At 40.9% G+C, this 13,385-nt stretch overlaps 1 protein-coding gene across 2 annotated transcripts in view; it reads left to right on the top strand.

Moving 5' to 3' along the window:
* AMPH (amphiphysin) overlaps positions 1-13,385 on the top strand; it is a 340,422-nt gene that overhangs the window by 261,756 nt on the left and 65,281 nt on the right. For both annotated transcript variants that reach the window (XM_006887583.1, XM_006887584.1), the window contains exons 9-11: positions 51-133; positions 4,134-4,272; positions 5,832-5,960. In XM_006887583.1, coding sequence (XP_006887645.1) covers positions 51-133; positions 4,134-4,272; positions 5,832-5,960 — 351 coding nt within the window. The remainder of the gene's footprint in view (positions 1-50; positions 134-4,133; positions 4,273-5,831; positions 5,961-13,385) is intronic.

A 13,385-nucleotide genomic window follows, 5' to 3' on the forward strand; every position in this document is an offset into this window, starting at 1 on the left:
TTGACACACTAATGTCTTGCTGCTGTTAATAGCTGCTTCTGCCTCCACAGCTTTGCCACAAACTGTATGAAGTGATGACGAAGCTGGGCGACCAGCACGCCGACAAGGCCTTCACCATTCAGGGTGCTCCCAGGTAGGCCCCGCTCCTCTGAGCCAGCTTCTCTCCAGAGGGCTTTAGATGTGCTGCTTATTTCTCCCGGTACAAGTCTAAAAGGTGTTTTTCCATTTAACATTATAGTACCAGGCTTACTTATGTGCTTATACATTTAATTTTGGCCTTTTATCCAGTGAAGGCTCTTGTCATTATAGAATCAGCTGACTGCCTGTCCCTCTCTGCTTTGCATGGGCTTGGGTGTAAAATATTAACACATAATGTCTGATTATGCACTTTATAAACAAGTGGTTCAGTGGTAGAATTCTTATCTTCTGTGAGGAAAACAAAGCTTTTCAGTTCTGGTCTGCATTTCCCATGTAGCCACTTCCCCCCATTCAAGGGAGACATTGTCTTATAGGATGCGGAAGACATTTCAGTGGAGCTTCAGGTTGGGACAAACTATCAGTAAAGTTCTGGAAATCACCTCCAAAAGCAACCAGTGAACACCCTGTGGGTCACACAGTTCAGTCCTCTTGTGCGTGGGTTTCCTGAGTGAGGGCCTGACTCTATATGCACTTACTACTTCTTTGTGAGAAATTGTTTTGTGCCCTCCAATTAGAACTGACACATAGCTGACCCTCCAGCAGGTTTTCAGAGGCAGTAAATTGCACAGGAACATATGGCCCATCTTTTACTGTGGATCAGCTGGTGGATTTGAACCATGTGTTTCTAGGTTGGCAGTGCATCTCCTTACCACTAAGTCACCAGAGTGCCCTTGTGAAAAAATAGGAACTCCCAAAACCGGTGACCTTGTTCTCATACTTCTCACTGGGGCTGATATCCTTGGTGAATCCATTTAGGAATGGAAATGAAGTGAGACCTCACCTTAGATTTATCTCCTAACTCTTCACGTTCATTGGTTTTGTTTCCATTGTGCATTGTTCATTTAAGTCAGTCAAATATACTGAAGACCTAGTGTCTACAGGTGAATTATCTCCCTGGGTTCAACTTCTCCCTAGATTTCTCTCATGATTTTTATTCCATCCTTCCCAGTTGCTGCATGCACAGACAATGTAGGTTCCTGAGTCTGGGCCTGATGTCAGGCAAAGAGCTTGTAGGTTTCTGACTCTCCAGGTTTTTCTTATGCACTCTTTTAATTGCTCTGGTCAATGGTTTCAGTCTCCTTGATCAAGTAACACCTCTATCCCAGAAGGACATCAGCTACCTTAATCTCATCTTTCAGGAAAGGATAACTTCAGTCTCAAATCTCCTTCGGGGTCTGGGTTTCGAACTGGGTGGCCTGCTCACACACAGCATCAAGCCTTGGAGGACATCATGCTCGGAAGGGTGGATGGACAACACAGGAGAGGGAGACCCCAGATGAGGTGGCTTGATACAGTAACTGGAGCAATGGGATTTAGTGTGTCAGAATTAGTGAGATTTGCTCAGGACACGTTGTACATAGGGTCGCTATATATTGCAGGCGACTCAATGGCACATGACAACAATAACATACTATGACAGGTTTGGAAGCAGGAGTGGCATCCACTTCCTAAACAATGTGCCTCCGGAAACTCTATGAACTTTGATAAATGACGATAGTTGTAGAGGGGCTTCATAGGGTTGCTGTGAGGCGTGCTCAACTAGAAGGCAATCAGCAACAACAATGAAAGAATATGTGTTTCTAAACTAAACCAAAGGTGCTGCCTTGGAGTCAACCCCAACTTTCAGTTCCCTTACCGGGCAGAATTGAACTGGCCTTAGAGCTCCCAAGGCTATAAACCTTTATGGAAGCTGCCTGCTTCATTTTTCCTGTTGAGTTGCTGGTGGGTTCAAAAGACCTACCTTTTACCATTGCACCCCTATGAGTAAGGTAGTGTGCCATTCTGAATTCTGTATTTGCTCTTTTAATGTTAAGTAAAGCAATTGTTTGTGATACCTACTTGGTTATACACACATTTATGAAAACATACAATTCTTTGTCTGTGATTGTATACTAGTATATTTGTTTGTTAATATTAGGATTCCTCTAGAGAGAGTTCTTTTTATCATATCCCACTTTCTGGATTAGCCACACTTGATTTTTTGCTGGCAGCTGTCAGCGATGTGGTTGTTAGACTCAGTCAGCATTGGGGTACCTTTCCAAGGGAAGTAGCACTGCCTAAAAGTACACATAAAAGAAGTTGTTAGGTGTCGTCAAGTTGTCTACTAGTCATAGCAACCTTATGAACAACAGATCTGAACCCTAGCCTATTCTGCCCCAGGCTCACACCTCTGATATACTCAAGCCCATATTTACAGTCACCGTATCAAACCATCTTCTTTAGGGTCTTCCTCTCTTTCTCTGACCCTCCACCTTTCCTAGCATGATGTCTCTTCCAAACACTGGCCTCTCCTGACAACATTCTCAAAGTGTGAGAAATGAAATTTCACCACCCTTGCCTCTATGAAGCCTTCTCACTGTTCCTCCTTCAAGACCGATTTGATTTTTTTTTTTTTATAGACCATGGTATTTTTAGTACCCTTCACCAACACTACAATTTAAAGACATTGGTTCTTATTTGTTCTTTCTTATTCATTGCCCAACTTTTAGATGCATCAAAGTATTTGAAAAATACCATGGCTTGGATCAAGTGCACCTTAGTCTTTAAACTTCTTACATTATTATTCTTTAGCACTTTGGAGAAGGCTTTGAAAGCAGATTTCCCCAAACCAGCATGTATTTTGAGAGTCTGACCACAACTACTGTGGGTGTTAATTGTGGATCCAAGTAAAATGAAATCCTTAAAATATAAGATTAATAATAATTTTAATAATAATAATTGATCACTACAAAAGAAGTAGAGCTACACTTTTTAACAAGATTATTTTAATGTATAGTTAGGAGAAAAGAAATAATTGAAATAATGAGTATGAAATTAGTATCTGACTGTTCTAGAAATTAATGACATGAAAAACTTAAGAAATGAAAGGAACAAATGTGCTTTGAAACCGCATTGCTATTAAATCAGATAAAATTGAGAGAAAGTGTGACCATGACCACTTAATCAATCCCTTCCTTTTTTGCCCTGTTCCTTCACAGAACGAGATGGTGAGTAAGTCAGCTCTCCCAAAGTGGACATAGACTGATAGACAAGGCTTTGCCTCTCCTCAAGGCCATGGTTGGCGGCACAGAGCTCCAATCATGCAGTTTCCACATCCTCCCTAAACGATTCAGTTCCCTAGCCTCTTGAATATGTAGATTGTGCTGCCCTGTATATGCTCATTTATTTTGGGTCCAGATGCTCCTCCCACAGGATGTAGACTTTAGAAATTCTTAGACTGTTATATGAACATCATGAAATAGTCATTCTACTTGGCTGTTTGTAGGCATCTGGCCCAGTGCCAACCTTATAGTCAGTTCTCAGTGAATGTCATGGAATCTCATTCTTCACAACATTTGTCTATACATCTCAACTTGTCAGAGATCAAAAATGGAAAAGGCAAATAATTAAGGAATTTGTTTACCCTCTAATGTCATCAGAATGCAGCCCTTCAAAATGAGCATCATTCTAAGGAATGCTTTTAATGTAAAATTTCTTATTTAAAAGTGGATTTCCTATAGAGTGTGACACACCAAAATTCTCTTGTAACTCAAAAGTGAAATGAACTAAATGAATTCAGTGTGTGCCTAGAGGATTCTGGAAATGCCCTTTAGGCGTAGCAGAGAAGAACAGGAGGTTTGCAAGAATCTGACATGATCTACTCTACTGCTGTGTTGCCTTTGGCCTTTGTAACCTCTCTGTGGTCTGTTTCAACTGCTGCTAGAATGGAGGCAATTGTGAAGACTGAGATAACATTGATGGGTATGGATTGTAGCATACAATTCTTGGTATAGATTATCACCAACTCTGCTGTTAATAACCAAAATTATTGTGGAAGTGGGGAGTAAGATATCAAACAATACTTGCCATGCTTCATGATTACTCTGTGATAATCTTTGATTCAAGAATTGTTTTTTCTTAGATGACCTCTGATTTAATCTTTACTGTTTACGCAGTGATTCAGGTCCTCTACGCATTGCAAAGACACCATCTCCACCTGAGGAGGCTTCCCCTGTTTCAAGCCCTGTAGGTAGTCCCAATCACACACTGGCACCTGCATCTCCAGCACCAGCTCGGCCTAGGTCACCTTCACAGGTATGAAGAGGTCACATATCTTGGGACAGTAGAAGAATTCAAAGTAAGACTGTCCATCTGGGATAGTTCATGGTTCTTGGACATTAGAGGGCCTTTTCAAATGGCGAGCTTTGAGATGTGAGTCTACAGGTTTCCATTGAGTAGATTCCAGCTCATAGCAGCCCCGCTTTGGGTTTCTGAGGATGTGAGTCTTAACAGGAGGAGAGAAAGATGCATCATCCTTCTCCTACAGAGTAACTGATGAGTTTAAACATCAGATCTTTAAGTGCACAGTCCAGGATGGTACTCAGTAAGCTGCTCTAATTCCTGGAGATTGAATTATTTTTCATATTTGACATTTTGTATTTCTTCATATACTCAATGCTTAAATAATTTTTTTTATAGGATACCTGGACTATATGGAGTGTTAGCCAAATTCTTGTATTCAGAACACTTTCAAGATTTTGTTTCATTCTATCTTGTGCCTTCCTCTAATATGTCGAAAGAACAAATGTTAAGAGACACAATAAGGAGCAAAGATCCCAGCTGATCTTACAGAAGCCACTTGTTACTATTATCTTTCCTACTTTGGATGAAAATGAAATTCCCACAAGAAAACCCTTAGCCCCAATCTAGCTCTAGCTTTTCATGTGTGTGATAAAAGCTGAGAAAATAAAATCTCAAGAAGGTGTGTGAAGTAGATGTCTGTAAAGATTTTAGTTTTCAAACTAGTGGAATGGTATTGAAATTTTGGCTGCCTACAGTTGGCCTTGTGAAGTCAATTGAGAAACTAGCTTGATTTTAGTTTTGAAATTCTAATTTATTACTGAAGTGAAAGACTGTTTTGAGTTGATCTCAGGTAGTTGCCTTAGTTTAACCTAAAAAAAAAAATGTAACCTTAACTATCCAAAGCAGCAGTTATATTGAAATTCTTGTGACTTTGGGAAGTTTCCTATAGTTGCTGCCTTCAACTACAAAAAAGAACTAAGTATATGCTATTTTGATAAGTGAATGTGTCAAAACACAGTTCTGGTACAGGACTATACTAAAAATGCTATATCTTAAAATATGTTAAAATATATACTAAAAAGTAATATTTGTAAATAAACAAGTTAAAAATCAGTTTGTTTCAATAAAAGGACTTTTGGGGATAATGATCACTGTTTTGTATTTCAGAAGTATTGAGTTTAGAAATCAGTTGTATGATACTGCCTTTGTGTGTTTGCCTGTTTCTATGTATTTTTAAATAACTGGAAATCTCTATTTTAATAAAAATTTTTCCTTGGTGGAAAAAAAAAATGTATGGAGTCCCAAGACCGGAGGCCCCAGAACTAACACTTATATGGAGATGAATGGAATCTAATGGCAGGAGTTTTTCTTTATTGACCTTTTGCTCAGAGAATCACATAAGTCAATAGTATTCTTTATCTAACTTAGAAGGACTTGTTTCTGTGTGAAGATCTAAACTGTAATCAGTGAGCGACCTGTTCACCTAGCTGTGTCCATGTGACACTTCTGTATGTCTCACACACCACTGGGGACTAAATTAGCTCCATTTTCTTGTGTTTAATGCTTCCTAGACAAGGAAGGGGCCTCCTGTCCCACCGCTGCCTAAAGTCACTCCCACAAAGGAACTGCAGCAGGAAAACATCATCAATTTCTTTGAAGACAACTTTGTTCCGGAAATCAGTGTGAGCACACCTGCCCAGGTCAGTACCTGTCTGGGGTCAGGGTGTCCAGAAAGTGCCATAAAGGAAAAGACTTTTAAAGGTGTTTGTTGTTAAGTGCCATCAAGTTGTAGACAACTCATAGCGACCCTTTGAACAAAAGACCTGAACACTTATATAACTTTCATTGTTTCTTTAAGTTCATAGAGTTTCCAGAGGCAAGCTATTATGGAAATGAATGCCACTCCTGCTTCCAGCCTGTTATAATTGGGAGCTCCACCAAACACTGTCCACCATGGGTACATTTGACACATTAGTATCATAGTGTTTAGCATGACAGCAACCACTAGTTACCTCTGTACAGACCAAGGCTATACCACTCAGAAGAATGTTTGACCAAAAACAATTAAAACCAGCCCTTGGCCCCAAATGCCTTTTTAAATATGAGGCCAAATCCGATCAACTCACTCCCAGTTGCAAGTAAGCATTCCACATCCAAGCCTCAGCCAAAACCAGAAAACACACCTTTGTAGAATCCAGCTGCTTGACTCATCTTTCCAATGTGGATTCCAACCTTTAAAGGTTGTTGTTGCTGATGATTGCCTTGAAGTCAAGCACAGCTCATAGCGACCCTATGAACAAAAGGCCCAAAGCCCCTCTACGACTATTGACATTTCTCAAAATACGTAGAGTTTCCAGAGGCATGTTGTTTAGGAAGTGAATAGCTCTAGAAAAATGGGGTACTGATGCTAACAGGGAAATCTCAGCAGATTCTCAGATGCTGCTGAGCCAAATTATTTTAGAGTCTGCCCGGCACAAGACGTGAGTAGTTTTTAATCTCCAGGTTTGCTGTTCCTTCGTACTAGCTTCTTCACTTTTTGCTACCTCAACTCTCAACTGCAAAGTGGCTTGGGGTGATAATGCTCTTTCCCGGGTTACTTCCACCTGGGCCTTTCAAAAACCAGTGTCCTCTCAATTCTATCTGATTGAAGACTTGCTTACCTGTGTGTCTTTTGGACTTAGCTAAAGACATCTGCATTTAATAGCTAAGACAACTGAAGAGGAGAAAATGTGACACACAGTTTCAATCTCAAGCAAGGGTGGGCTTTAGAGATGATACTTCTCTTAAAATGTCTTTCATTTGGAGTTTGTTGATTTGAGGATAAGTATCCTTTGTGATAGGAGAAAAAGAGAATCAAAGTGCTTCTGACAATAATAAACACCAATAGAGTTTCCCAGGCACTTCAACAAGCATTTCTTTGGCTGCCACTGCAGAGTGAGGGGGATAAGGAGAGAGCAGAGTTTGACATTGCTGAGCTCAAGGCTTCCCCTTACAGCTTCTGCTCTGAACTGGAAGACTCCCCTGGCTCAGCTGAGCTAGTGCTTTGCATATGGTTCCAGGACTGTTGAGAAAGCAAGAGAAGACCCTCTCCCCCAATGCCTTTAAGACCTTAGTGTCTGTTGCACTATGCCAGTAAGTCTGCCAGGTAAGGGTGGCAAACACTTAGCTTCTAACCAAAAGATGGGAATTTGGAAAGCTCCCTGAAGGGCTTTGGAAGAAAGGTTTGACAACTTACTTCTTAAAAAATTAGATGTTGAAAATCCTCTGGAGCACAGTTCCTCCCTGGTATCCGTGAGATTGATAGGAGTTGAAATTGACTCAGTGGCAACTAGTTTTTGAACCCCAGAGGCATTATGTAGGGGACATTTCAGGGTGTGACTTTATTCTTATTGTTTTCTTTTAATTTTTGATCATTCTTCTAACTTTGAGAATCAAAATGACTTTAGCAGCCAGACCCAGTGTTTGACCTGAAGCATTATGACTAAATGATCATTTGTCTCATATCAAGAGAGGACACAAAATAGAGATAATCTATGTTTACATTCTGGCTTGCTGGGTGATAAAACCTTACTGTGCTTAAAATTGTGCAGATACTGCCTTGTCTACTGTAGTTGTAACAGCCATTTCACATGACTTTAGCCCTCTTGGACATCACTCAGTAGAGTATCTTACTCAGTGAGTCTGCCCTTAGGGCCTGAAAATCTGTATGTCTAATAAACTCCCAGGAGATAATATTATGAGGATATTATTTTATTGTTGTTAGATGTTGTGAAGTCAACTGAGATTGAAATGCTATGAACAGCAGATCAGAACCTTGCTCTATCTTACATCCATCCCTAGACCCTCCATCATGATCCAGGCTATTGTTTCAGTCACTGTGTCAGGCCATCTTGTTGAGGGTTTTCCTCTCTTTCACTGACCCTTTTCCCAGCATGATGTCTTTTTTTTCCAGTGACTGATGACTTCTGACAACATGCAAAGTATGTGAGATGAAGTTTCACTGTCTTTGCCTTTAAGAAGCATCCTAACTGGACCCCTCCAAGACTTGTTTATTCTTTGACAGTCCTTGGAATATTTAATACTCTGAAACACCTAAAATGCATCAATTTCTATTTGGTCTTCTTTATTATTCATTGTTCAACTTTCTCATGAATGCGAAATGATGAAAGTACTTTAGTCTTTAAATGGACATCCTTGCCATTCAATACTCTGGAGCGATCTTTGACCACAGATTTTCCCAATGCAGGACATTTTTAGATTTCTTGACTGTTGTTGATTGTGGTGTTGATTGTGGATCCAGGTAAAATGAAACTGTTGACAATGTCAATCTATTCTCCATAAATCACGATATTGCTTATTGGTACAGGGGGCGGGGGATTTTTGTTTTCTTCATGTTGGGTTATAATCCACTTTGAAGCCTGCAGTTTTTGGTCTTCTTTAGTAAGTTCTTAGGTTTAGGGTTAGGGTTCGGGTAAAGATTTCTTCTCTTTCTTCAAACAAGGTTGTGTCATCTACATAACATAGGTTGTTGATATGCTGAACAGAGTATATGTTAAGATACATGTTATAGATGCAGGGATTTTCTCATTTCATAATAATTTTCTTTGGCAGTGTGCAGCTATAAAATAGAAGGAATAGAAATCCCAGGGGGAAATGAGATGCCTGCTGCAAAGAAGCTAGAAAGCTTATATTGTATCGGAGTAGTTTTTCTCCTGATACATATATTCAAAATAATCAAGAATAATTTTTAAAATTTAATTTATATGTTGCTCTTAGGTGCCATCAAACCACCTGCAACTCATAGCAACCTTGTGTATAATAGTTCTGAAATCTGTTCTATTTTGAGTCACTCTCACTAGCTGGGACACAACTGCTGCCATTGCCCCAGCCACTGAGTCAGTCCACCTTTTCCAGAGCTCTCCTTTCTTTTGCTTTCCCTCTACCCTTTCAAGAATGATGTCCTTATCCAAAGACGGGTCCCTCCTGGCCACATTCCCAAAATATGTGAGAGAGAACTTAAAAATTCTTGCCTTCAAGGAGAAACTTGGTTTTACCCTACCTAGGATAAATCTGTTCTCTTGGCTGTTGTTGTTGTTATGTGCCATCGAGTCGTTTCCGACTCATAGCGACCCTATGCACAACAGCTCTAAACCCTGCTCTATCCTGCGCCAACCGCACCGCCTCTGACACACCCATCCCGATTACCCCAGTCACCGAATCAATCCATCTCATAGAGGGTCTTCCCCTCCTGCGCTGTCCCTCCACCCTCCCAAGCATGATGTCCCTCTCCAAGGACCCGTCCCTCCTGGCAACATATCCAAAGTATGTCAGATGAAGCCCCAGAATCCTTGCCTCCAAGGAGCAGCTTGGTTTAGTCCTCTCCAAGATGGATCTGTTTGTTTTCCTGGCAGTCCAGGGTACATTCAGTACCCTTCTCCAGCACCACAGCTCAAAAGCATCCACTCTCCTTCTGTCCTCCCTAGTCATTGTCCAACTCTCTGATGCATAACAAGCGATTGCAAATACCATGACCTGTATCAGGTGCACCTTAGTCTCCAGAGAGACACTGTTGCTCCTGAGTACGTTTGAGAGGTCCCTAACGGCAGTCTTTCCCATCGCGATACGCTTTTTGATTTCCTGACTGCTGGTACCAAGAGTGTTAACTGTGGAGCCGAGCAAAGTGAAGCTGTGAACACTCTCAATCTTTTCATCATCCATCTTGACGCTGCCAATTGGTCCAGTGGCAAGAATCTTTGTCTTCTTGACGTTGAGCCTTAGTCCATACTGAAGGCTGCAGTCTTTGACCCTTCGCAGCAAGTGCATGAGGTCCTCCTCAGTTTCAGCAAGCAAGGTTGTGTCATCTGCATAACGGAGATTGTTGATAGATCTTCCACCAATCCTGATGCCACAATTCTCCTCATAGAGCCCAGCCTCTCGGATAATCTGCCTGCATACATGTTGAAAAGGTATGGAGACAGGATGCATCCCTGGCGTACACCCTTCCCTATTTTGAACCATGCAGTGTTCCCTTGCTCTGTTCTGACGACTGCCTCCTGGTCCAAGTATAAGTTTCGCATTAGAACGATCAAGTGTTCTGGGATTCCCATTCTTCTCAGAATCAGCCACAGTTTGTTATGATCCACACAGTCAAATGCCTTTGCATAATCAATGAAACACAGATAGACATCTCTTGGCAGTTCAATAATTTTCTCTAGCACCACAACTTAAAGGCATAATTCTTCTGTCATCCCTAGTCTCTTCTTTTCTGGGTTTGTGTGACATCCCATCCAATAGCATCTCAGTGGCATTTCCTCCAGGGTATGTCCTAGAACCAAACACAGAAGTCCATTGGATCTACAAAGCTTTCTAATGACTCAAAATGGAAATAGAAAAGAATTTTGAAGGGCAGAGTTCCTTCGCCATTGGAGCTATGGTGGCCTAGTAGCAGGAAGGAAGCTGTGCTGCAGTCCCAAAGGCTACCAGCAGTTCCGTGGAAGAAGGATGGGCAATGTCTTCACGTGTGATTAACTGCCTCTGAAAACCCACTGGAGGGGCAGCTGTGGGTTGGTTCTGAATCTATGGTACACAATAACAATAACATCAAGAACAAAGATCTTACTTTTCCATTTTCAAAAATGGACCTGCCAATCAACACACCTGTTCTTCCCTAGTTTTCCTCCGAAGATTTTAATATTAAAAATTCATTAGGGTATATCTGTTTAATTTGTTTAAAAAATTCTTTTAAAATCTTTTCCCTCAAGTATATTTTGGAACACAATAATTTTGTGAGCTTTTATGAGAAAGTTGGTATTAGTTATATAAGGCTTAGGGACTTCACCGCTTTTGCCTTTAAAACTTGTTTAAGGAACCTATTTAACTTTGTTTAACCAGAGTTTCTGAAACAACTCTGTTTTTTTAACCTCAAATATCTTGTTTCCAGAAAATGGATATTTTGTGAGATTTTTTAAAAATTGAAAATTAAAAAATACTATATAGGAATGTGGCATTAGGGTTGGAGGGAGACTCATCAATAACCTGCATTATGCAGATGACACAACTTTGCTTGCTGAAAGTGAGGAGGATTTGAAGCACTTGTTGCAGAAGATCAAGGAATGCAGCTTTTAGTATGGATTGTGTCTCAGTATCAAGAAAACAAAGATACTTACCACTGGACCAATAGGCCATGTTATGATGGACGGAGAGGACATTGAAACTGTCAATAGCTTCATCTTGCTTGGATCAACAATTAAGCACCTTTGGTACCAGCAGTCAGGGAATAAGGAGACACACTGCATTGGGAAAATCTGTAGGTAGAACCTCTCCAAATTATTGAGGAGCAGTGATGTCAGTTTGAGGACTAAGATGTGTCTAATTGAGGCCATCCGAAACCTGGACAGTGAATAAGGATGACGGAAAAAGAATTGATGCCTTTGAACTGTGATGTTGGAGAAGAGCACTGAACATTCCCGGGATGGCCAAGAAAATGAATAGCTATGTTTTGGAGAGAGTGCAGCCAAAGTGATCATTGGAGGCAAGAATAATGAAGTTTCGCCTCACATACTTTGGACATGTTGGTAGGAGGTGCTATTCCTTGGAGAGGGCTATGATGTTGGAAAGAGTGAAGTGTCAGCAAAGGAGAGGAAGATACTCAACCAGGTGGATTGTCAAGATGACTGCTGCAAAGGGCTCTTGTGTGTCAGAAGTGTGAGGATGGCGCAGGGCAGCACTGGGTTCTTTTCTTCATAGGGTCGCTATGAGTTGTACTTGACTCGATGGCATCTAATAACAATGACAACAAACGAAAAAATTAATAGAAGAGCAAGACCAATTAATAGAAATCATGGATATATGAGTTATGTATACTGCATACAACTGTGAGCTAGAAGCCTCTTGTTTAAGGCAATCAGGACTTGGTGGGTGGGCCTTTGTACTTAAAAGTCTCTTGGGCCATGGCTAAGTCTCAAGTTTGTAGGATCATGTGTGAAGCAGTTGTATTCTGGAGGGTAAATTCTCTTATTTTAGTTGAAAGTTGGGTTGGTTGGTTTGCTTGTTTTCTTCATAATTGTGTGTGAGCTGATTTGATTTACTGTATTTTGCTAACAATCATCTGTGGGCTGGAAGCCTCTTTTTAAGTCAGTCAGGACCTGGTGGGTAGGCCTTTGTATTTAAAAGTAAATTGGGCGCTTGGGGCCCGTGGGTTTGGTATTAATTGTGTTTGGAAAGAATATTCCCCTAAGTGGTACAGCACTGGTCTGTCAGTTTGCCCTACTAAAGTAACTTGAGGTTGCTGTGATGTGGAATACTGTGCCACTGGCCTGTCAAATGCCGTAATGCTTACCCATCGTGGAAAATGTTTGGTAGAGCTCCCAGATTAGGACAGGGTTGGAAGCAGGATTAGCATCCACTTTCTAAACTACATGCCTTTGGAAACTCCATGAACATTAGAGAAATGATGATAGTTATAGAACAAGAACAAGGTTCAGATCTTTTGTTCATAGGGTCACTATGAGTTGTGGTTGACTCAGCAGTACTTAACAACATCTATATAATCCAATAATAATAGGATTTCCCCCCCTCACATGAAATTACACAGAGAAATGCTGAACTGGCCTGTAAAGTACAAGCCATAGTATGTGAGGCCCAGAGATTTGGTGTCTTCAGTCTTAAATTGGCTCCCGAAGCAGACTCAGGGTACTCTGGCCAGATAGCAGAGCCATCTATGGCCAGTCCAGTTCCCACCACCAGAGGAATTGAAAGATTGCGAGAACTGTGCTTAACAGTGCGGGAGTCTCCTGAGACACCAGGGCAGGGCCTCCATCTCCTTATCGAGAGGTAAATAAGAAAGAGAATCTGTTTATGATTTCTTCATATCCAGTATCTCTAAATACTTTTCCTAAATCTCCTCCTAAGAGCAATATTGCCTAGTTTCTGTCTGTGACATGGTTTTCCTCTTTCAAATCCAAAGAGATTATTATTGGAACACCACAGCTTATTTCTTTAAGCCTGCTCACAACCCCTATTAGGAGTGAGTGCATGCTGAGCTGGAAGGGCAACATCAGCGCAGCCTTTAAATTACCTGAGTGCCAGCATGCATTTAGCCTCATTAACTTTCTGCTTTTATGTCT

Source organism: Elephantulus edwardii, unplaced genomic scaffold (assembly GCF_000299155.1).
Source record: "Elephantulus edwardii isolate Elephantulus edwardi_28Jun2011 unplaced genomic scaffold, EleEdw1.0 scaffold00059, whole genome shotgun sequence".
NCBI classification, from domain to species: domain Eukaryota; kingdom Metazoa; phylum Chordata; class Mammalia; order Macroscelidea; family Macroscelididae; genus Elephantulus; species Elephantulus edwardii.